Source organism: Neodiprion virginianus, chromosome 1, assembly GCF_021901495.1.
Source record: "Neodiprion virginianus isolate iyNeoVirg1 chromosome 1, iyNeoVirg1.1, whole genome shotgun sequence".
In the NCBI taxonomy this organism is placed as follows: domain Eukaryota; kingdom Metazoa; phylum Arthropoda; class Insecta; order Hymenoptera; family Diprionidae; genus Neodiprion; species Neodiprion virginianus.
In genome coordinates, this window is record NC_060877.1 from 19,111,234 (window position 1) to 19,133,937 (window position 22,704).

Below are 22,704 nucleotides of genomic sequence, written 5' to 3' on the forward strand. Positions count from 1 at the left end.
ATAAGGGTAGAAGGGTAGAGGAAGCAGAACAAAACAGTATTCGCCCTAAGGTAGAAAATATGCCTCCCAAAACAGCGACCTCGGATAAGGTTCAAGACGACGAATCCGGGGCGAGTAGCGCGACGGAGGACGACAATCCCGTCGAAACCGTAACCGAGCCACCAAGCGAAATAACCCAATCGGAAACCACGTCTAGGCCTCAGAGGCAAACGAATAGACCGTCGTGGTGGAAAGATTATTGGACCTCGTCTTAGTATTTAGAAATAAAAAAGCGTGTCATGTAAGTTTAATGTTAAGTTCGCCAAAATTGTATTCATCGATGAAAAAAAAAAAACCTCATTGTGCTGTTATTATAATAAAGGGGAGATGTTGTGGGACCGGAGCTCGAGCGCCACCTGGTAAACGAAAAGGTCACTAGGCGCTAGGGCGTTTGCCGGCCCACGGCATTCCCGTCGAGCACGCTCAAACCGCACGCACGTGTAGCCTCCTTTATTCTACCTCCAGAGAACCCAGCGAAACATAAAACAATGCCTTAGCCTCTGGTGTCGCTCCGGCCGGCCTCATTTTTGCACCGTTCACAATTCCCCAGATGCGATGCGCCATAAATAACGCCCGCATCTGAAATTTCCAGTCTTGATAATCACGTCGAATTTTGAGATATTCTTTGTTGTGATTGCCTCAGACATCGTGGATTCGTTTTGCTCTCTTCCTGCGCACGAACTCTCACACGAGGTACTATATCCAAGATGGCCGTCCGCCGGTTACACCACGTGACTTTCAAACCGGGATTGCTAACCGGTACGCTTCCCGCGTTTTCACACCGCGTTTTACGCAGCACATTTCACACGTTAATTACACCGCGTTTTACGCTTCTCGTGTAGCGAAACCGCACTTTTCGCGACACTCCTGAGAACCGCTTTTCTACCAATCTAGATCCCTTCTCGCAGTCAGCGTGACTGGGCCCATAACCTATTGAATTTTTTTGGATAGAAAAGAAAAACTCAATAAGTTCTAAGAGAAGGGACAATTGGATAACTGGTAGAAGGGGTTGCAATAAAATTGTTACACTCGAGAATTACAATAATAATTACGATAATAAACTTTATTAGAATGATAGCGAAAATTAGTTAACAGGTTGAGCTCGGAATGACTTTGTCTGTAACTGCTCCTTTACAGAGCTGGAGACCAGGGGGAGTTCACTCTTTACCCCCACTCCAAGCAATTTTGGCAGGCTGCAGGAGTAAGGCGCGACAAGTTACGAAAACAGAATTCTACTAGAAGTGAATATTTTAGAGTGGTAGAACTGCTAATAATAATAATGCGCACATGTGCAGCCGGAAAATATTATTCCGCCATTCTTGTATCCTATGTTACTGCGATTACATGTGTAAACATTGGTTATCTTGAATTTTTTTGTGATTTCGAGCATTATTTGTCATTTACTATTTATTATTGCTTTGTTATTTTTATTTAAAATTATTTATTTTTGGAGCTGACTTTTATTGCTATTTAACTATTTACAACTGCAATTTTTAAAATCATATTCTCTTTCATTTAAACTTCTGCGCTTGAATTTTCTCCAATCACATTACTCGGTAGAAGGCGCTCTTAACATCCTAAGTAATGCTGACATGTTACTATACTCTAGCAAGAAATAACTATAGAAATATAGTAACTGCGAATTTTTCAATATTGTGTTGGTACAGTGTACTCCTGCAGCCTGCCAAAATTCGGTCCCATCTAAAAGCATTGAGTGAACTCCCCCTGCTGGAGACGAACTGAAAGAAAATACGAATGCCTTCTCTCTCTGTACTTTGGTACGACGCCTCTTGCGTCGTTTACCGGTAGCTCGAGAGTCAAGGTACCGGTATAGTCGGACTCTGCTCGAACCAAGTCAACATAATAAAATTTTCTATGCTCGTTTTAAGGCATCGACTACTTTGGCCTATATAACATCTTCTACAATCACTACAAGGTATTTTATAGACTAAGTTGGAACAATTTTTCATGGGCAATTGGTCATTTGGTAAGACAAACAGACATAACCTTATTATAATTGAAATTGTGTTGACAATCCAACCTGTGTCTCGTCAAGGCTGTTTGCGGACGCTTGTGTCTGAAATTTCTAAGAGATGAGCTATATAAACATGACACGTAATTTAATAACGTCAGTCCAACACTTGCAGTCATGGATGATTCGTTTACGTTAACGATATCGAGAACGTCTTCGATTCTCGAAGTACAATATTTTCCTCCGATCGGACTTACTCTAAACAAAAATTATGTCCTCGGCCTCATTGGACTGTTAACCTTCAATTACATTCCCAACGTTGACGTTGGTCACAATAAAATATACACGGCTGATAAAGTAGTGACTATATTTACTGGCAGCTACAAAATTGAGGATATTGAAAAGTACGTTCAAAACGCGTTGAAAAATCCCGTAATTGAAATCAGCATAAAGCCCAGCAATAATACCTTGTGCAGCGAAATCAAATGTAACCACATTATAAGTTTTGAACCAGCCGATTCTATTGATCAGCTTCTAGGATTTACACCGCGTGTACTGGCAGCTAACCAAACTCACTAATCGGATATGCCTGTAGCTATTCTCAAGGTCAATGCGTTGCGAGTCGCATGCAGCATTACAACGGGTGCCTATGTCAACGAACGCAAAGTCCGTACTATTCACCAATCTTGCCCTATCGTTCCGCCGGGATATACAATTGTGGAAGTACCGTCGCATGTCATTTACCTTCCGATCACCATCAAGACCATAAATCACATACACCGTCGGTTAGTCGATCAAGACGGAGACCTGGTTAATTTTCGTGGAGAAGTTATAACTGTGAGACTGTACGTCAAATCGCAATAAAAGATGGGTATTGTATACCTATAACAGATTACCCAGGAATTACCCATATTAGTAAGTCAGCATGTCCCGATCAAGTCAGTCATCGATCGATTCCTGAACCGCTAACACGTCGAAACGTGGAGTTCCTGGTAGCTCTGGGCCTCAGGCTGACACCTTTTGGAAAAGGAATTTCCCACAAATAAAACTGCGATTCTGCTGTTTCGTTGTCTGCTACGTACCATAGACGAGGAAATCTTACGCATTCAAACGCTTGTCGTCTTCGACGAATCAATCGCACACCAAAAGATACACGCACACAAACCGTACGCATCGTCAACTTTCAACAACAGCGATGTGATTCGAATCACCGTTCAGCATCAGGATTTATGCGTATTACCGAGCAAGAGTTCGCTGCATATCTCTGGAAAATTGCTCAAATCGGACAGCACTGCAGCAACGATCACAACTTTAGTCAATAACGCCATCTGCCATTTGTTCGAAGATGTACGGTCCAAACTAAACGCTGTAGAGATTGATAAATGTAAAAACTTAGGTCTGACCAGCCTGCTGAAAGGTTTCGCTTCGCTTAACCCTGGTCAAAGTTGGCTTATAGAAAATGCTGAATGGCTTGATGTTCAAGAAACGAAAAACTAACTGATGCCGATGGCAACTTCGATGTAGTTATTCCCTTGAGCATGATATTGGGCTTTGCTGAAGACTATCGTGAGATCATCGCTAACGCGAAACACGAGCTGATTCTTACAAGATCAAAAAGTGATCCAAATGCCATCGTTTAAAATCAAGACGAAGACTTTAGAATCGTGATCGATCAGGTGGAATGGTTAGTACCCTATGTAAAGCTCTCGGATCAACGAAGAATCGCACTATTGAATTTCATTGAGAAAGATACACTTGTCTCCATGAGCTTCCGCAGTAGGGAGTTGTACGAATATCCTTTGCTACCGGCAACCACGAAACACGTTTTGACTGTGAAAACGTTCACCCACTTGGAGAAACCACGATTTGGACTCTCGGTTTTCGAACGAATCGATAAAACAAAGCCGGTAAAAATGCTAGTCATCTTGATCACTATAACATTACTGACGTCAAGCTCTTCTTGAATTCCGAGTATTATCCGTACGGTAACCTGAACTTGGACATGAGTCACAATCACTTTGCATTACTGTACGAGATGTACGCAAACTTTCAAGCCACCTGTTACGGCAAAGAACCCGAGCCTTTGTTTACGAAGAGCGAATTTCGAGACTACGAACCTTTGATTTTCATCGACTGTTCGAAACAAAATTTGGCTTTGAAATCCGGATCAGTAGATATTCGTATCGAATTTGAGGCTAAAAATAACTTTCCTACTGGTACATCTGCTTACTACTTGATTTTACATGATCGTATAATTAAATATAATCAGCTGATTGGTGGCGCGAAGGAACTGGTATAAAAGCCATATATATCAACATTGCGAACTCTATGTGAAACTGTAATTTTAAGCTTTTTCCAATAAAATATTTTTTATCGTGAATATCAACCGTTAATTCAGAATCTCTGCTAGTTAAGAGTTTATTTCAGAAACTTCCAGAATTCAACCTCACAGCGATATATTTTGACCGCAGGCCGCTGAACGTCAGGTTGAAACTCGTCGGACTATTCCGAATATTATTTCCGTCGGACGATTCGGAGAATTGTTTGTCAACCTAAAATTCGTTCAGGGTCGTTGCATGAGCCGTCCAACGTCGTTCCTTTCCCTCGAAACCTCTCGATCGTCGGAGAATCTTTTCGAACCTTTTGGAAGCTTTCAAAACCTGATACGTGCGAGGATTCTCGGTCGTATGTCCGAGGATTCACGGGGTGCGCTCGAACGCTTGAGGATTCACGGTTGATGAGCATGGTAACCGAGAGCGCTGTTTTTCTGGTAAGGGTAAGACCTACGGTGACTGATAGTTAATTTCAAGCGGTTTTTACTGACGAAGAATGCATGAGGGTTAAACGATGGCAATTCCGAGGAGTTTTTACCAAGGATCATGGTCATTTGGGGGATTTTTTACAGACCATCGTGGTCACTGAGGAGGTTTCTTTACTGACAATCGATTGGCGAAGCACATTTTATCTTACGAGGGGTGGGGGGTAACCTTTAAGGGTTTGCGTCAGGGGAGCTGGCCGGTAAGGTAGGTGTTCCTACGCAGAACTCGCCTTGCTATACTACTTTCCACGAATTTCGATGCGTTATTTCGGGTGAGAGACCCGAACTCTTCGTCCATAGTATTCTTCCACAGCGTCGCTTCTTTGCTCTCGGTAGATTCCCGGTACGAGAGAGGTTCCTGGTTTTTAGTTAGAAATAGTTTGACAGCGAGGCCGCTATATCGCTCGGGGACTCTCAACGTTTTTCCGTTTCGAAGTCTGTGGGCCTCGTTCTAATTATTAGCTCTTTCTTGGTCGAGCATTATTTTTTCCGCAGCACCTTCAGGTTCGACATGAGGCTCGTCCTGTTCAATCTCAGGTGCGTTCTGCTCTATCTCGTTCCCGAAAACGTCGGAGACATCCTCGGATTCTTCTTGTTCGTGCAACCTGTTCAACCACGCCTCGTCATCTTCCCGTTTTCCTTTCACCACTGTTTGGTCGAGTTTTCCGGAGAAGACGACATCTTTCACGGTTGCGATTTTGTGTCGTAAGTATCGCATACTTGATGTCTCTTGGCTTCTTTACCGTAGCCGATGAAATATCCCTTTTTTGCTTTTGCGTCGAACTCTCGGCGCTTTTCTTTCGGCACGTGCGTGAACACCTCTTCGCCGAAGATGTGGAGTTTTTGAATGTCTGCTCCTCTTCCGAACTACAGTTCCGACAGTGTTACGCCTCTTATGCTGCTTGTTCCAGTTAGATTCAACGTGGTCACCGCCGTGTTAATGACTTCTGCCCAAAACTCCGCGCCGAAAACTCCCGCGAGTATTAGCTTCCTTCCAGCTTCCTTTAGTGTGCGATTGTCTCTTTCCGCACAACCATTTTTCTCCGGGGTGTACGCAACTGTACGTTGATGCCGGATTCCGAGTTCATCTGTCAGCGTTTTCATCTCGTTGTTGACAAATTCGAGTCCGTTGTCTGTGCGGAATACTCGAATGCCTCCCAGAAACTGTTTCTCTGCTTTCTTGAAGAATTCTTTTACACAGATTGCACTTTCCGCTTTGCTCTCAAGGAAGTTCACTTCAAGGTAGTGCGAGTAGTCATCCTTCAGAAGGAGAAAATATCTTGATCCTCCGAGAGATTTCGTGGGCATTGGCCCGCAGAGATCTGCATGTATAATTTCGCCAATGTTCTTGGATTTCGACGTAGTTTCCGGAAAGGGAAGCCGGAGTATTGTTCCAACGGTACATGCCTCGCAGAATGGGTCTTTCGCTTCCTTCACAGGTATATCGAGCCTCTTGAGAATTTGTCTCACATGACGGAAGTTTTGGTGGGCCAGTTTCTCGTACCGGATTTGGAGCGTGTCTGTCGAGCTCACATACGCTTGTAGTGCATCTTTCTTTCGTCTCGACTACGTCGTAGAATAGTTTTCCTCGATGTATCCCCGTCGCGATGGTGTGACCTTTTCTCGTCAATGCGCAGGTTGAGTTCGTCGATCTCATCTTGAATCCTTTGTCCAGCGCTGCACCGGCCGAGAACAGGTTGTATTTCAATCTGGAAACGTAAAGTACATCAACAAGGTGATTCTTATTCCAGGTTTTTCCGTTGAACATATCAACGTTGATGCAGCCTTTCCCCAAAGCCTCGATGCTCCCGCCACACAAATTTGGTCGAGGTTCCAGTAAAAAAAAATTGGTTTGTGTGGCTTCATTTTTTTTACCCTAGAACTTCGACCCGTGCCACTCTGGCGATTTTGTGGCGATATTGCCACACATATTGAAAGACTCTGTAATTTTTTCAGCAAAAAAAAGGGTCTATCTTGAATAAAAAAAAATTATTTTTTCCTTTTTTGGTAAAAAATCAGCGTTACCGGAACGTAAAAATTTTTTCAAAAATTCCTCTCGAAAGCTAACAAAAAACTACAACTTTTATGTAGAGTCATTTTACTTCAATTACTTCAAGTCTCCGAGATATATTCATTTGAAAAAAAAGGGCAACTTGTCAAATAATGAATTAAGAAATCTGAAAAAATTCACATAGAGTACCTTTTAGTAGTACTTTGATATAACCAATTATGGGGCAGATCTGAGATGGTCGAAAAAAAAGCGGCCGAGTTGATGGAGAAACCCTCATTTATGACACATTATCCCTGGGCCCATAACCTGTTAGGGATCGTTGTTTAATAGGGTGGGCCAAAAAAAATTAGTATTTTTTTTTTTACTTTATACTCTGGAAATCGGTTGCTAGATACCTCTAAAGGATTCTCACTAAATATGAGCTCTTAATTTTGATAACAAGGTCCTCCGCTTTACAATTTTGCATTTTTTCCTGAGTTATAGAAACAAAAATTCATATCTCTTTGACAACTGTTCGTTAAAAAATATCTCTCCTCATATTCTTGTAGGAAATCGAACGCTCTACAAAAAAGGTCTCTTACAATTTTTTCGTAAACCTTACCGTTTAAAAGATATCAAAGCTTGAAGTTTGATTATTTTAAGAGAAATTTCTGTTTTGCTTATGAATTTTTTAACTCGCTTACAAAAAATTTTGATGAATTGCGCAACGCATAGTTTTGTAGGAAATTAACTGCTCTACAAAAATGGTGTCCTATGATTTGTCGATTAAGTTAAGCGTTTAAAAGATATTCATCGTCAAACTTCAATGCATACTAATTTTAACAGTTTTTGATGAATAATTCGAAAAATTTCAATTTAATTCATAAGCTTCATGAAAATTTATTCCAATGTGAGTTCCTAAGAAAAGAGAAAAATAGTATAAAAATATATATTAAAAATTAAAAATTAAAAAATGTATAATATATAGAACTAAAAAAATAAAAGAAAAATAGTATAAAAATATATATTAAAAAGTGAAAATTAAAAAATATATAATATATAGAACTAAAAAAATAAAAGAAAAATAGTTTAAAACATTTCTCTTTTCTTAGGAACTCACATTGGAATAAATTTTCATGAAACTTATAAATTAAATTGAAATTTTTCGAATTATTCATCAAAAACTGTTAAAATTAGTATGCATTGAAGTTTGACGATGAATATCTTTTAAACGCTTAACTTAATCGACAAATCATAGGACACCATTTTTGTAGAGCAGTTAATTTCCTACAAAACTATGAGTTGTGCAATTCATCAAAATTTTTTGTAAGCGAGTTAAAAAATTCATAAGCAAAACAGAAATTTCTCTTAAAATAATCAAACTTTAAGCTTTGATATCTTTTAAACGGTAAGGTTGACGAAAAAATTGTAAGAGACCTTTTTTGTAGAGCGTTCGATTTCCTACAAGAATATGAGGAGAGATATTTTTTAACGAACAGTTGTCAAAGAGATATGAATTTTTGTTTCTAATACTCAGGAAAAAATGCAAAATTGTAAAGCGGAGGACCTTGTTATCAAAATTAAGAGCTCATATTTGGTGAGAATTCTTTAGAGGTATCTAGCAACCGATTTTCAGAGTATAAAGTAAAAAAAAAAATACTCATTTTTTTGGCCCACCCTATTGTTTAATCAATATTCCACTTGGGATGTGCAATATAATAACGTGTTTATTGGTGGAATATCTTAAGTAATACGTGACTTGTGATGACGGAACAAAACAGAACTGAGAGTAGGGGCATGGAATATGTGGGTCGGGAGGTTGACTACATGCCTTCTAAAAAGAGGATTGGTAAAGACAATTTCTACAACACTAACTTCATTATGAAACACCTAGTCAAAGGTGTAAACATTTTCAAGAATCTAATAGAAACTTATTCAGCAACTCAAACACAATTTGGAAACGAACCGCGCTGTTTGACGAATATTTTCTTTCAATCCATGAAAAATGGTATTGGAAATGAAGGCTTTTGGCTTGATTTTTCACCATCTACTCCATAACTGTTTTGTGTTGCTTGTAAGCTTCTTAATTCTAATTGAACTATATAGCTTATGACTTCTAGATTCGATGACTGGAAAAACATTCATGCAAAAGTGCAGAGCCTTTTCCCTTGAGGAATGAGCTGTTATTGGTAAATTTGGAACTATAAAAAAAAAAGAGGAAATGTAATTAATGTTCCATTTATACATCTGAAGCTACTTAACTCCTCTTTCTAAGATACTGCATCAATTTGCAACAAGCACCGTACCTTATCTTATCTTATCCATCTGATTTTTTATTGCATACCTTTTCCACCCTTCTTTTCTGGCATTTCAAATAAGATAAGATCACATGATATGAGCGTGGCTTGCATATTTTTCATATTTTGATTTATGATCTGCTACATTAATTTTTTTTCTGTAATGTGCGTGATGGGTAGCTTAGATTTTTGTGGATCCTCTGATTTTTATATACATCACCTTATAGACCTAAGTAAGCCTATTATTGAGTTTAGTCAGTACACTTACGGTTGGGCTCGATTAAATGTACAAATGAAGAAATGAATATGAATCAACTTCCTTGGGTAATCCGTATTTCTACTCAGTTTTGCTCTATCTTGCAGATTTCACAGCGCCAAGATTTGAAGCTCGCATGGCGTGAATTTTCAATTTTTCTTCGCAATGGCTTTCTTCAGAAATTCTCTCTTGTTATATCTGCGATAGATGATTTTATTACTGGGTTCTTTTACTGTTCAGCGTAACCACCGTGGTCGACGCTGTGTTTCCAACATTTATTAAAGTCATGAGTGAACATATTTTGTTAGTTAATCAATATTAGTGATTTCGTTTTGATGAAATAAAATTTGCATTTCTTCTATCCTACTCATAAAATGACTTTATAAATTTCGTTACTTTATAAGTTTCGTTAGTCGTCTAATGAGAATCTACTATGAGTAGATCTAACAAACACGAATTCTTTTTTTCAACTATTAATTTTGATTATATTTTGTCCATGGTAGGGAGTTCTGTCGGGGCAGCGATTACCTATCCAATCAGTGCAATGCTTATCAGCTGGCTTCGATGGGAATCAGTTTTCTACGTGACATCTGTACTCGGCGTTGTATGGTGTGCATATATTTTATTACCTCACTTAAAAGCACATGATAAAATGTGATCTTAATCAATTCACTAAAGAAAGTCATTCTCGGGCTATAAATAACTTACCCGAATTATACGATAAAAAAGCTATACACTCTTGATATTTGGGCTGATTCTGTTCATCAGTTTATGAATAAACGAAAAGTAAGGGTGCGATTACTCCATCGGTACAGGTAGGACTACTACATGAATGTAAGAGAGCAATTGAATTCTGTTCAATAGCCATTTTATTTTTGCAGAGTAGTGTTCAATTTTTTTTTAGGTACGTTGTCTGGTACTATCTTGCCTATGATAGACCACAAGAGCATCCCCGAATATCAGAAGCCGAAAAAGCTTACATCTTGGAGAGCTTAGGAGAGTCTGTGAGTCACGACGATTCTCAAACAGTACCGTGGAGGGCCATTCTGACTTCATGGCCTCTCTGGCTAATAGCCATAGCCGAATGCGGTAATGCTTGGGGTGTTTTCACTCTCAATTCAGAAGCGCCATCTTACTTGAACTATATCCATGGATGGAATATTAACGCGGTGAGATGCAACAAATCTACTTTGATGTTTCGTAGTAGACATAGCACATTACGTAGATCTGTAAAAAAAGTGAATTCGTTACGTTTAACACAATACGTAAATAACTAGGTTATGATAAATCAATAAGCTTAAAAGCTGAGAAACTATTGACTGACATGGTTTCTGTAGTAAAATATTATTATTCCTCGTTTCAGTTTAATGTAGTTACAGTATACAAAGCCAATGAAAATCAATGTTCACACTCACTTTGTGACGGTCTTGTTCAATGTAATCGATTGTTTTCGGTCCTAGCTTCCGAATTCCTACTCCCTGAATTGGAATATTTGAAAACATCACTAACAGGGTCCTATATTGAAATTAAAAAAAAAAAAATTATCATGTATTGTCCTAGAACTATAGCCGTGATGTTTTCACATTGAATACTATTTATGAAATTGCTCAAGACAAATAATTGTAATTATAATAACGTCAGTTTAAACTGCTAAGAAAATGCTTAGTCATTGGTCATCAACATTTGCTACATCACGCGATTCCTTTGCCACCAATCTCGAAAACATAACAGGAAAATTTCCTGAGTAAATCAATGCACGTTATTCAGCGACCTGCTTCAATTTACAAAAATTGCAACTCAGCTGAATTTACTTAGCTCGAAATACTTAGATGTGAAAAGAATTAACATCATGTCTCTTAACTTCCTTCCATTTAAAACTCGTTGGTTTATAATTTGGATTTTTCCGTAGGCTGGCATGCTTTCAGCTGCCCCTCACATGATGCGCATGGTATTCGCCTACATGTTTTCCAGTTTTGCGGACTGGCTGCTCCGAACGAGGAAAATGTCAATAACAAGAGTGAGGAAGTTTGCAATTCTAGTATGTAACGGCGTTCAAAGTATAATGCTCTTGGGTCTGGCCTTTAGTGGCTGTCATCCGATCTTAGCAGCAGCATTTATGATCGCTGGGATGACGGCTGCCGGTGCAAATTCCGCTGGAACGCTCGCATGCACTGTCGACTTGAGTCCAAATCACGCAAGCGTGCTTCTCGGTATTGTAAACACCGTTGCCACAAGCTCTGGATTCATCTCTCCCATGATAGTCGGGATTCTGACCAATGATAATGTAAGCTTATAGAAACGAACCGTGAAAATAATCTTTTTCTGGCACGGGCATAAAAAAGTCACTTTTTGATGCCTGTTCTTGATCCGTAAAGTGCCATCTGATACCGCTAACCTCGGAACTTCCTTGAAATAGTATATTACGTGACAAGTGCGGGAAGTAGGTGATACTTGCCCGCACGAGTTATGTATACTATTTTTTGACACAAGTTGTGGTAAGTTTATGATAAGATCTGATAAAAGTGGTGTTGGTACACAAAGAAAAGCTAATATGACCTTTTGTAATCGATTCCAGTAATCTGAGCGCCGCCTTCGCTTCTTAGCGCCGCGTTTGTTTACATCGATTATAATCTGGTAATACACAGTGCGCAGAAGTATGTTATTACAATTCTAAAGATAGCTGTGAAAGTAACATTCACTTACCGCACGTTCCGCAGGCACGGTAAATGGAACTTATCGCACGCTGTGTCAAAAAGTCTTTTTACGGCAGTTCTGATTTCTGTTGCGCGGTTAAGGGTGGGGATCTCAACTGACGTCAAGGTGATATTTAAAACCGGTGCCGGAAAAAATAATGTATGCGGCGCATCCGTCAAGTGTTTTTGGCTCTGATAATGTTTCCAAGTTCAAATGAAATCATTATTAAGAGTAAGAATTTCTTCTCTGCATGCACGATGTAAGGAGACTGTAGTGTGTAGATGTTTATGTTTACCCTTTCAATCCTTTGCTTCCGATGAGAAGCCCGTAAGACGGCAATGCCGTCTAATAAATGAGATGCGGGTGTGCAAATCATTAATCTACGAGAGCATTTTGTTGAAAATATGTAAATTTGAACAACTGGTGAATTTGAAAAATTAACGACGGAGCCAGGAATCGAACCTGGTATCTAGCGATGCTTTACCGGAGACTTACTCCACTAGACCACCTAGCCGCCCTGACTCTGTTGTCATTAATTTCTGATTGAAGAATGAAGTTTGTCGAAAAATTTCATTCTTCATTCTACCTCCTGGTCACGAACTTCTATCCTAAAGTCATTAATTTCTCTCATAACCAGTGAGTTCAAATTTGTTTTCATGTGCCCGATTTGTATGAGTAAGAATTTCTTCTCTGCATGCACGATGTAAGGAGACTGTAGTGTGTAGATGTTTATGTTTACCCTTTCAATCCTTTGCTTCCGATGAGAAGCCCGTAAGACGGCAATGCCGTCTAATAAATGAGATGCGGGTGTGCAAATCATTAATCTACGAGATAATTTTGTTGAAAATATGTAAGGTTATGAGAGAAATTAATGACAACAGAGTCAGGGCGGCTAGGTGGTCTAGTGGAGTAAGTCTCCGGTAAAGCATCGCTAGATACCAGGTTCGATTCCTGGCTCCGTCGTTAATTTTTCAAATTCACCAGTTGTTCGAAATCATTATTCTTGTCCTAAAAACTTCTACTTCCCGGAAATGCCGCATAAAGTACTATTCTGAGTTACACCTCTCAGAGCTTATAACCTAATAGTTTTTAATTTATTGTAGCAAACGATCAATCAATGGCGTGTGGTATTCCTCATTACGGTTGCAATAATGTTTTCGACTGGTGCGTTGTACATATTATTTGGGGTTGCTGAATTACAACCTTGGAACAACATCCCTAATGAAGAAGTGGGCGAGGAGCTGCACAGACTTCGCAGATCAAATGTGGGTAAAATCGAATATGGAGAAGCTACCAGTGTTACTTCAGAGCAGAAAAATGGTACTTTATTACCCATAAATAATGTGTGAAATTTACGTCTTGACGTGAAGACATTCAGATAACTGAGATTATCAAAATTAATAGTTTATCCTGCTTTTAAATTCGCTTTCGATGGTCCCATGTTACGTCCCAGCCGATAATTATGGTAGTATTTTGTCTATAGTGTAACTTACTGACCTGGAATTACCATAAGAGAACTTCGCATGCTCGTACCATAGCTCCAACATAAGATCCATATCGATCTATGTACATAGTTAGCATCACTCATACTCAGTGTGTAATGTTTTTGCACTGGAAATCTGCATACAGCATTCCATCCGTCATTGCGTAATGAAAGCAACCTTACATTGTGTAATGCTCTGCAGTATATATAATTTTCATACTTAACTTTACATCTTTGATTTTAACCCGCACACATACTGCATGGTCTACAGTCAAAATTTGCAAAACTCAGGTTCATAAACTTCGCAGACTAAACGCGAGGAACGTGGGAAAAAAAAGGACGATCAGATCACAAAGTCTCATTCTTAGAACTCAAAAAATCATTCTTGCAACTGAGTATCTTGTCAGCACTGTGCCAGTGGCCTCTTAAAGACTAATTGGCTTGCACTAACACAGCCAAAGACCAATGAGGAGTCTTTCCAAAATTCCCACTATTGGAGGTATTTTTTAAATCAGACTGATTCAACGCACATAACCAATTTAGACACCAGACGAAACAGAACTTAATTAAATTTAAAACCAGTTTGGACTACAGACAATTCAAAACACATGGAAATTCCGATCAGTGCAGATCACTCCAAATTATAAAACGCTGATATTCAAAAACTTCAAACTTAAGTATAAGTACCGTGATTCCATTAGTGAATCATATAAGTGTATAAAACCATTGTAAAACCGAACCTTAAGAATCGATACGAAGAACTTCTTATTGTTAATAAATACGTATTTCAATTAAAGTGTTGTGTAAAAAGGATTATTTCAATGATGCATAGTTATAGTTAGCACGACGCACAACAACATAATTCCAGATTGTTTCACCACAAGATCTGTAAATCAAGCTTAAGTTAAAAATCATTCATCGAATTAAAGATTTCGGAAGACGTTCTTCCCAGAACATAACACTTATATTAGACTACGCCGATATTTGTGTGAAGTTGTAAAATTAATTTATTACTTTATAAAGATGCAGCAGAATAGTTCTATTCATTTTCCTCTTTCATCCAATTCAGAATACGAATCTATGTGCGGGGAGTAGCATTGCTAATTATTTTTATTTAACTAGTTAAATTATAAGCAGACAATAGGAGAAGAACTGAAATAAAATGGAAGTTTCTTCGGATTCTTTCTTTGAGCTTGAAAAATAATAGCCTAATTTTTCTGCTAGTGTGGGTAGCAGCATAGCCCACACTGCGCGCTTGGTTCCTTATCGGCAGCAGTGCTCGAATTACGCGATTATATGCACTGTCGCTGAGCCCGGCGAGAGGCCGGGTAGTCAGTCTCAATACTGCCTCCCGGCGTAACGCACGCCTAATTTTGCTTATACGTAAATTTAATATAGCGTTAACGCCCGCACTCACAATTGTTGTAATCAATTATAACGCAATTCTCCGTTTAGAATAAACATATGAATATATATAATCGTTGCGTAATTTTCGCATGACAAAGCGTTACCTGAATCGGAATACTCGGCTGCTCAGTGTTTGGCAGAGGTAAACATGGGCCGGAAAATGGTTGTCATGACACAATCCTGATAACAAATAAATAGGATAACTAGAATAGAAATTTAATATGAAATTGGAAAGACAGTTCTTGAAGCTGCTTCTTTATACAGGCAACCGCAAAGAGGGGTATTCATAAGTTTCATACAGTGCCAAATATAAGAACACCATACAATCGGTATAAACAAACAAACAAAAATAAAAACAGCAACAACAACTCTTTATTGATCACAATTATGTTTGCAAATACATGGGGGTGAAAGTAGAGTAGAGCAGGGGTTGACAGTAGTAGTAAAAACACCCGCATTTGTACGAGAAACAAGGAAAACTGCCGAAAACTTTGTCCAGGTTAGTTTAGTTATAACAAAATAATGAGAAAAGATTCATAGTATCATCGAAAAAAAAAAACATTGAATCTTTTTGTAAGTTCAACTTTGACCTCGAATAATTTTTGAAGGAGTGTGACTATCGAAAACTTTGTAAGGACTTTTTTTGTAAAGCGTCAAATTTCCTACAAAAATATGCTTTTGTCCGCTAATTCAATGAGCCGTTGCAAAAATACGAAATTGCAAAATTTTAAAAAATTTATTCCTGTGTTATTTAAACGGGAAATAGAAATTCCCGATGCGCGACCTCTTAATAATAATATTAAGGGCTCTGCTTTTTACAGGCTTCTTTTCACATCTTCTCGGAAGTTTTTATGTGAGGATTTTGAAATAAAAAAATTAGCCGTTTTTTTTGAATCAGCCTAATATATATATATATATATATATATATATATATATATATATATTAGTAGACTGTGCTGCCATCTTCGTACATATAACTGTATTCTATATATATATATATATATATATATATTGTAACGTGGCGTTTCAGAATCGCCCGTCACAAGGGCACACAACCGCTATTATTTTTAGTTTACGCGTCCTCAGCAGGGTACTCCAAACGAACTCGATACAAAATAGGCAATATCTACTTTTAACTAATTCTTTTCTGTAAATTCTTTATTTCGCGCTTCGGCGCAAGCTAACAAGGTACTTGGACGACTACGATCCCGATCAACAAGGGACCACTATCTACCGTTTGCAGCTCTCGACGACTTCGCCTACTGACGGTCTCACCAGACTACACTGGCTACCTTGGTGCACCTTTATATACACCTGGGGTAGCATCCATCCGAACCTTCCGTATCGCCTCGACTGCCGGTGAACAGGGAGATAAAAATCCTCCCGGCGGCCGGGGGCATTGTTCTTCAAAGAGGAACTAGCCGCCTCCCTATCGACGGGGACCGATTGTGTGGGTCGTGGTCCACGGTTTGGCCAACCGTCTGACTGCACGGCCTCAGGTACAGGCAGCTAGCTACTGCCTGTACAAAAGCCGGTGGAGGTGAACAATGAGGCGTCACTCTCCACCCGCTAACTTTGACCGAGAGGCACCCTGTGTGTGCCTCTGTCGAAGAAGTCCCCGAGGATAGGCAGCCTGGACTGCAAACTGGAGCGACTATGAAACCGTACGAGTTGGTGTCAACGACGAAATCGCGAGCAGCACATTGCACAACATCTAGCGGTAATTTTTGGAAAACGTACGACCACGCAGTAACCGATATTCGCCACAGGGGGATGGCCTATTTGCGGTGGGGGTCAAGCGACCAATCAAAGAAGAAGAATCACCTCACGACAACCGCGAGATCGGCGAGCTGAACTACGACCTGCTATTCTACGCTCGACCTGTTGAGGAACAGCTTCGTTTTCGATTATTCTCCCGACCATTACTACCGATTTAAGCTGCCGACACCTTTTCCTTCTTTTGCTACCGACCTATTGTTTATTCTACCGCTATCGTTCTACTGTCTATTCTACCGCTATCGTTTACCCTCCTAAACTCTTTGCATCCTTTTTCCTTTCCTTATCAGTTTTGCTTTTAAGAAGTATAGTTTAAATTAAAATCAGTTTGTGTGCCTGAGATCGACCGTTAAGGTAAGGCTTCTGCCTTTGAATTGTACTGTTACGAAGTTGCTCACAATTTCTATTCTTTCTCGTAATATTTATCGATTTTGTGTGAATCATGGTCCACGGTTAAAGTTGCCGTAAGCTGCCGCGTGGCTGCATGATTCCGGTCATTAATATTATATTTATTGTTTCTTGATTGCATCGTGTGATGCCATTTTGTGTGAATCATGGTCCACGACTTCCGTGTGACTGCATGATTTCAGTAATTCATTATTTTCGTATCTGAGCGACCTCGTAACTGCCAAATAATTATCTCTTGTATCTATGACTTTTCTAATTATTTGTGAATCTCTATTATTTTGCTTCCGTATTTTCTATCGTATTTTGAGCCCTATTGGCTTCATATTTTATTCCATACTCTTCTTGTAATAGTAGTGTGTTTTATATTTTATTTCCGTTATTGCTTATTATATTTTTATTTATTTTTGTGCCTATTGTATCGTAAATCGAGTTCCTTGGAGTACAAGCGAGCGTAGAATCACCCTTATAGATTACCGCATTTTCCCTTATTATTATTGACAATTTTATACTATCTCTGCCTGTTATTTATTTGCCTGTATTTTGTTAAATTAAGTTCTGTGACTTATTCTTTTGTATTGCGGTGTATTTTTGTATATTTCTCTATTTGGTAAATTCTCCGAAATTCTCTCACTCTCATAACTTTGTATTTTGGTATTCTCTCAAAAGTTATGTTTAGGAATTCACTATTTAATTCCTCAATTATGTAATGATTATAAGTTATCGAATCTACCGTATGAATAACTCTACCGAAGGCTACCGAGTCGATCGTTTGCCAACTTAGTAAATTGTTACTAACTGTCAATCTCTCATCTTGGTTATAATTTATGGTAAATTTGTCGTACCTCTACCGAACTAACGTTTCGTTGTTTTCTACCGATCGCAGTAAAATTCTCTCGTTCTAATTAACAGAATAATAATTTTCGTAGTGTCATTTGCAACTTGGGTAAGATCACGTCGCCCAGTGACGTGTAGTTCTAAGTCAACTCTTGCAGTATATCGCATCTCTCGGCCTACGTCTATTTTTCTCTGTTAACTACCGTCTCTCGTGTTAAAGCTACCGTTTACTGCTATTCTACCGATATTTTTTTATGAACAACGACTATTTATTTTATTAACTACCGCTATCGATACCATCTCATTTGCCTGTCTCACCTATGTAACCTTTTCGACAATACATGATCGATTGACTTATTCATTTTCCTTTTAACTGGAGTTTATTCTTTATTTTTGTCATTTTCTTCAATTCTGGAATTACTGCTAGCTGCCTTGAACTCCGCCACTCTACCGGGATGTACGCGATCGTACCTGTGCCTAGCCAGCCATACAACGGGTTCTCTATTTATCCCTTTTGCACGGTCTTGTGTTAATTTTATTGATTTATATTATTCTTTGAGAATCGACGCTACGCGTCTGGCGCCCAACTTAATTATTTTGTTGTAGTTTAATATTGCGGATAAGTAGAGAATCGCGCCAAGGTGTCAACGGTAAGTCCTCATCCGAAAGTAACAACATTTAGCGTTACAAATTAGCGCTCGACGAGGGGCAGAAAAGACTTAACGTTACAATATATATATACATATAATTGTATTCTATATATATATATATATATATATATATATATATATATATATATATATATATATATATATATATATATATTATATATATATATATATATATATAGAATACAATTATATGTACGAAGATGGCAGCACAGTCTACGCAGCGACTGTGCGCAAGCGTAGACGGATATGAAAGATGGAGTGAGAGCTCGTGCGAGAGCTAGAGAGAAGCGCCGGGAGATTATCGTAAGAGACGCTGTAAGACTCGTACACGCGAAGCATCGCATAGATAATAGTCATGTAATATAATTAGTACCCTAGGGAATAAAGCTGTTATTTGTCAGTAAATATTAAAACGTGATCTTCTCATCATTATCCTCATCAAAATAATACGAACTACGAGTATTTTAACAAGTCAAACAAATTTCAAGGCCGTTTCAAGACAACTGTCTTGTATTTTACACCTCTCATTTCTATATTTGTTTTCAACTTTATATTTAGTGGTTGAATGTTTGCAAATAATGTATATATTAAGTATATATATTTCTAGTTTTTTTACTAATAATTGTAATTGTAAGTAACCGTACTTAAAAAATAGTATGTGTTAGAAAAAAAATACGTATATAATTTCATCTAGCGATAAGTATAAATAAATAAACAATAAATTTTTAAAAAGGTACTTAAATCTTATATGTAGTGCAATCGAAATAACACGGGAATCGTTCTATACAGCTAACGCGACTTAAAACATAGCATGATCTTACGAACAAACATTACACGAGAATATACTGTATATCTAGCTCGATACATAACAATGCAATACAATGCCAGTCGACATCAATCTTAAGTCTAAAACCACGCAGTGAATCAAAAATTTCTCTCGACATTCTTCCCAGAACATAATTGCAACGAAAGTTTTAATATTTTTTATATTGTTTGAACAAATATAAAGTTTTTACTCACCTAGTTCCTCAATATTTAAATCAAATCATTTCTTCTATTTCTCAAGCTCCACTTACACGATCGATGGATCGTGGTACCCCAACGTTTGAATTAGTGTTGAAGAAATTTTTGAATGATCCGTACCAAACTGCGCTCAGAATTGGATAAATATAATAATATGGAAACTTTTGAAAATTTAATACTTCTTTTACGAATTAAATAAAATGTATTTATGTTTTCAGTCACATAAATAAATAATGTTTTACATCATATAATTGTAAATAACAATATACTTTCAAAAAAACGATTTATTCTTGATTTAACCTTTCAAACATTATTTTAGACGTGAAGGACACTTTTTCGAATAGCCAATATGTTGTTAGATCTGAATAATTTATGGTACAAAATTCGAATCTAGCACGCTTTTTATAAGAACTTTACTCACAAGATGACGGAAATTCAACTGTTAAATTAGACGCATGAGCTTACACGTTGCATATATGGTAATATCTAATCCAGTGTAGAGTTATACATATAACAATGTTCTAGTCTGATTTTAAGTCACAGATAGTACAAGCCCCCGTGACAGGGTCAACCTTCACTCTAGCCCATCATACCCTTTAGTCTGCACAATCACATTATTCAGTTGTTTAGCTAACAGCTAGGGAGGCTCGAGTAGAGGAGGACGATCAGCCCCATCTTTCCGCATTAGAACGGCTTGTCAAAATTGGACAGAGATTTTAGTTGAAACGTCAAGCGTTTATAGGCAGTGGCCAGTACCGATTTCAGCAACACTGGCGCCCAAGGTAAGATAATCGTGACGGCGCCCACTTAAGGGCATGATTCACAAACAACAATTAGCAATTTTCTGCTTGACTAAATGGGTATAAATAAATAAACGGCAATTATTATAAGAATTCTAAATTTAAATAACTTTCCTTAAGCTTTATCCGGAGCTAACGACATGGACGTAGAAAGTTTAGCAGCTCCTTTGTTTATTTTTTTACATTTTTTGTATTTCTTGTATTTTTATATTTTTTCGTATTTTTTTTTTTTTGTGTTATTTCTTAATCTTTCATTAAAACTATGGGGCTTACAAATAACAGAAACCTAGTAAAATTTCACTTTTCGGGCCCTTTTGTCGGCGAATGCATATACCAGGTCAATGAAATTCAATTTTTCGGCAACTTCATTCTCAATAGAGAGCGTAGCTCAATTGGTGAGTCTTGATTGTGAAATCGTTGACTGCACGTCATACATTTTTATCAGGTTAAGTTGTGAAAAACTGCGTTCTCCGCTAGCCGCTGTGGCAGGAATTGTTACCAAGGTGCGAAATGCAATCCATACATTTGGATATAGTCCCTAAACGTTACGCTGTTTTATGAAATTCAAAATTCAAATGGGGATAACATCGTTCCGGAAGAAAAGCTCTGAAACTTATAAGCTCGTCACATAATAAATTTCCATCTATATCAGAATTGGAACCAAGAGTAAGTTTCTGTTCGAGATTATTACAGAATACTTTAAGTTTATTTCTGTCGGGGATTTGTGGAACATTATGCAAAATAGACTATGTTTCTGAATAATCATGCGACTGTTTGAACCTCTCTTTCAACGACGTTAAAAAGGTGTCCAGCAATTTATTGAAGAATTCTACTTCAAATTGTTTTTTCAGGGGATTGAACAGGCTCATCCGTGGCCTTTCACCAGCCTGACGTTTTATGCGTCGCAAGCGCGTCATCGGCTTGAAAGTAGGTTCGATTTGAAGTTCTTCTGCTGGGCCATTTGCCATTAACATAGCATTTTTTTTGATTCACCGAGGTCGACGTTTTTCGTTTACAGAGATTTACTGACGATATTAATTTGAAAGAGAATCTCTTACCAAACAACTAAAGAAATTGGGAACCTGAAATATTTCAATTGCTCTACTTCGTATAAAATACTAGTATCAGTTTTCTCACTTTCGTTAGCCAAAGTGAGTAAAGCACCATGGACCTCGCAAATTTGATACTGGACAGTTTTCACACTATTTATCTTAGCTTTCCAACGTGTACCACCAAGTTTTTTCAAATTATAAAGTTTTACGTGATCAGTTAGGATTTTCCCTCAATTGACAGAAGCAGAAAACAGAGTGAATAATCCCTGCAAAACCCCAAACAACGTTACGAATTTCACCGATGATGCAGCGTCGCATAGTACAAGATTGTAACTATGGCAGATACACGATACAAAGAAAGCCAATGGATTTAAATCAAAAATTTTTTTTTGTACACGGATATTTTTTTCCTTCATGTTTGCTCCATTATCATACCCCTGAACGCGACAATTGCCTGGCTCAAATCCGTGTTAGTTTTTTACGTTCAGAATCACTTCCGTGAACCCTGCACCACTAGCGTCACCGACCGGAATGAACTCTATGAAATGCTCTTTAATATTGACATTGCTATCAGACAAGTCAGCAAATCGAATTGTTAGAAACAATTGTTCAATATTATTTTGTAGCACGAATTAGCGAAAACGCGACAGCTAAACACGAGATCGTAATTCGGACAAATGGGTGCCTATCTACGTCACCGAATTCTACGAATTATTATTACGTATAATCGTATTATTGGGCGCCAAAAAGCTTATTTTCTATTTTGCTACCTTACCTGGTCATGTGACCGGTTAGCTCGCAGTATATATCGGTATCTGGTCTTGATGAGCGTTCGAGGCTCCCGGCAATCGAAGTTGAGCTAATTTTCTTGGAAGCGGATTGGGATGGACTTGAAGGAAATTACAAAGATTGTAAATTGTCACCGTACCTTGTTTATTATTATAATATTTAGTCTTCCAAACTTCCCCACTTACACAAGCTCACTAGCTTCTTTTAAATTTCCTTCTTCATACTCAGCATGTGTTGCTCGCTACTATACTGTAGGACAAAGACTGCCCGCTGCCGCGCCATGGGCACAGATCGGCGTGTCAACAGCTCGGCTACACGAATCCCTGCTTGTCATGGCTGTTCGGCGCGCGTATTTAAAACCAAACCAAGCTCGACTAGGTTCTTAAAACTCTATA

The 22,704-nt window shown here is 38.3% G+C and overlaps 1 protein-coding gene across 6 annotated transcripts in view; it reads left to right on the forward strand.

Annotated features, from left to right (window-relative positions):
• LOC124303013 (sialin) overlaps nt 1–14,345 on the forward strand; it is a 112,387-nt gene extending 98,042 nt beyond the window's left edge. For 5 of the 6 annotated variants that reach the window (XM_046759684.1, XM_046759711.1, XM_046759721.1 and 2 more), the window contains exons 6-9: nt 9,876–9,981; nt 10,277–10,541; nt 11,282–11,656; nt 13,170–14,345. In XM_046759684.1, the coding sequence (XP_046615640.1) occupies nt 9,876–9,981; nt 10,277–10,541; nt 11,282–11,656; nt 13,170–13,415 (992 nt within the window). In that variant the 3' untranslated portion in view covers nt 13,416–14,345. The remainder of the gene's footprint in view (nt 1–9,875; nt 9,982–10,276; nt 10,542–11,281; nt 11,657–13,169) is intronic. The other variant, XM_046759731.1, reaches the window with a different exon arrangement.
• The last annotated feature ends 8,359 nt before the right edge of the window (nt 14,346–22,704 follow it).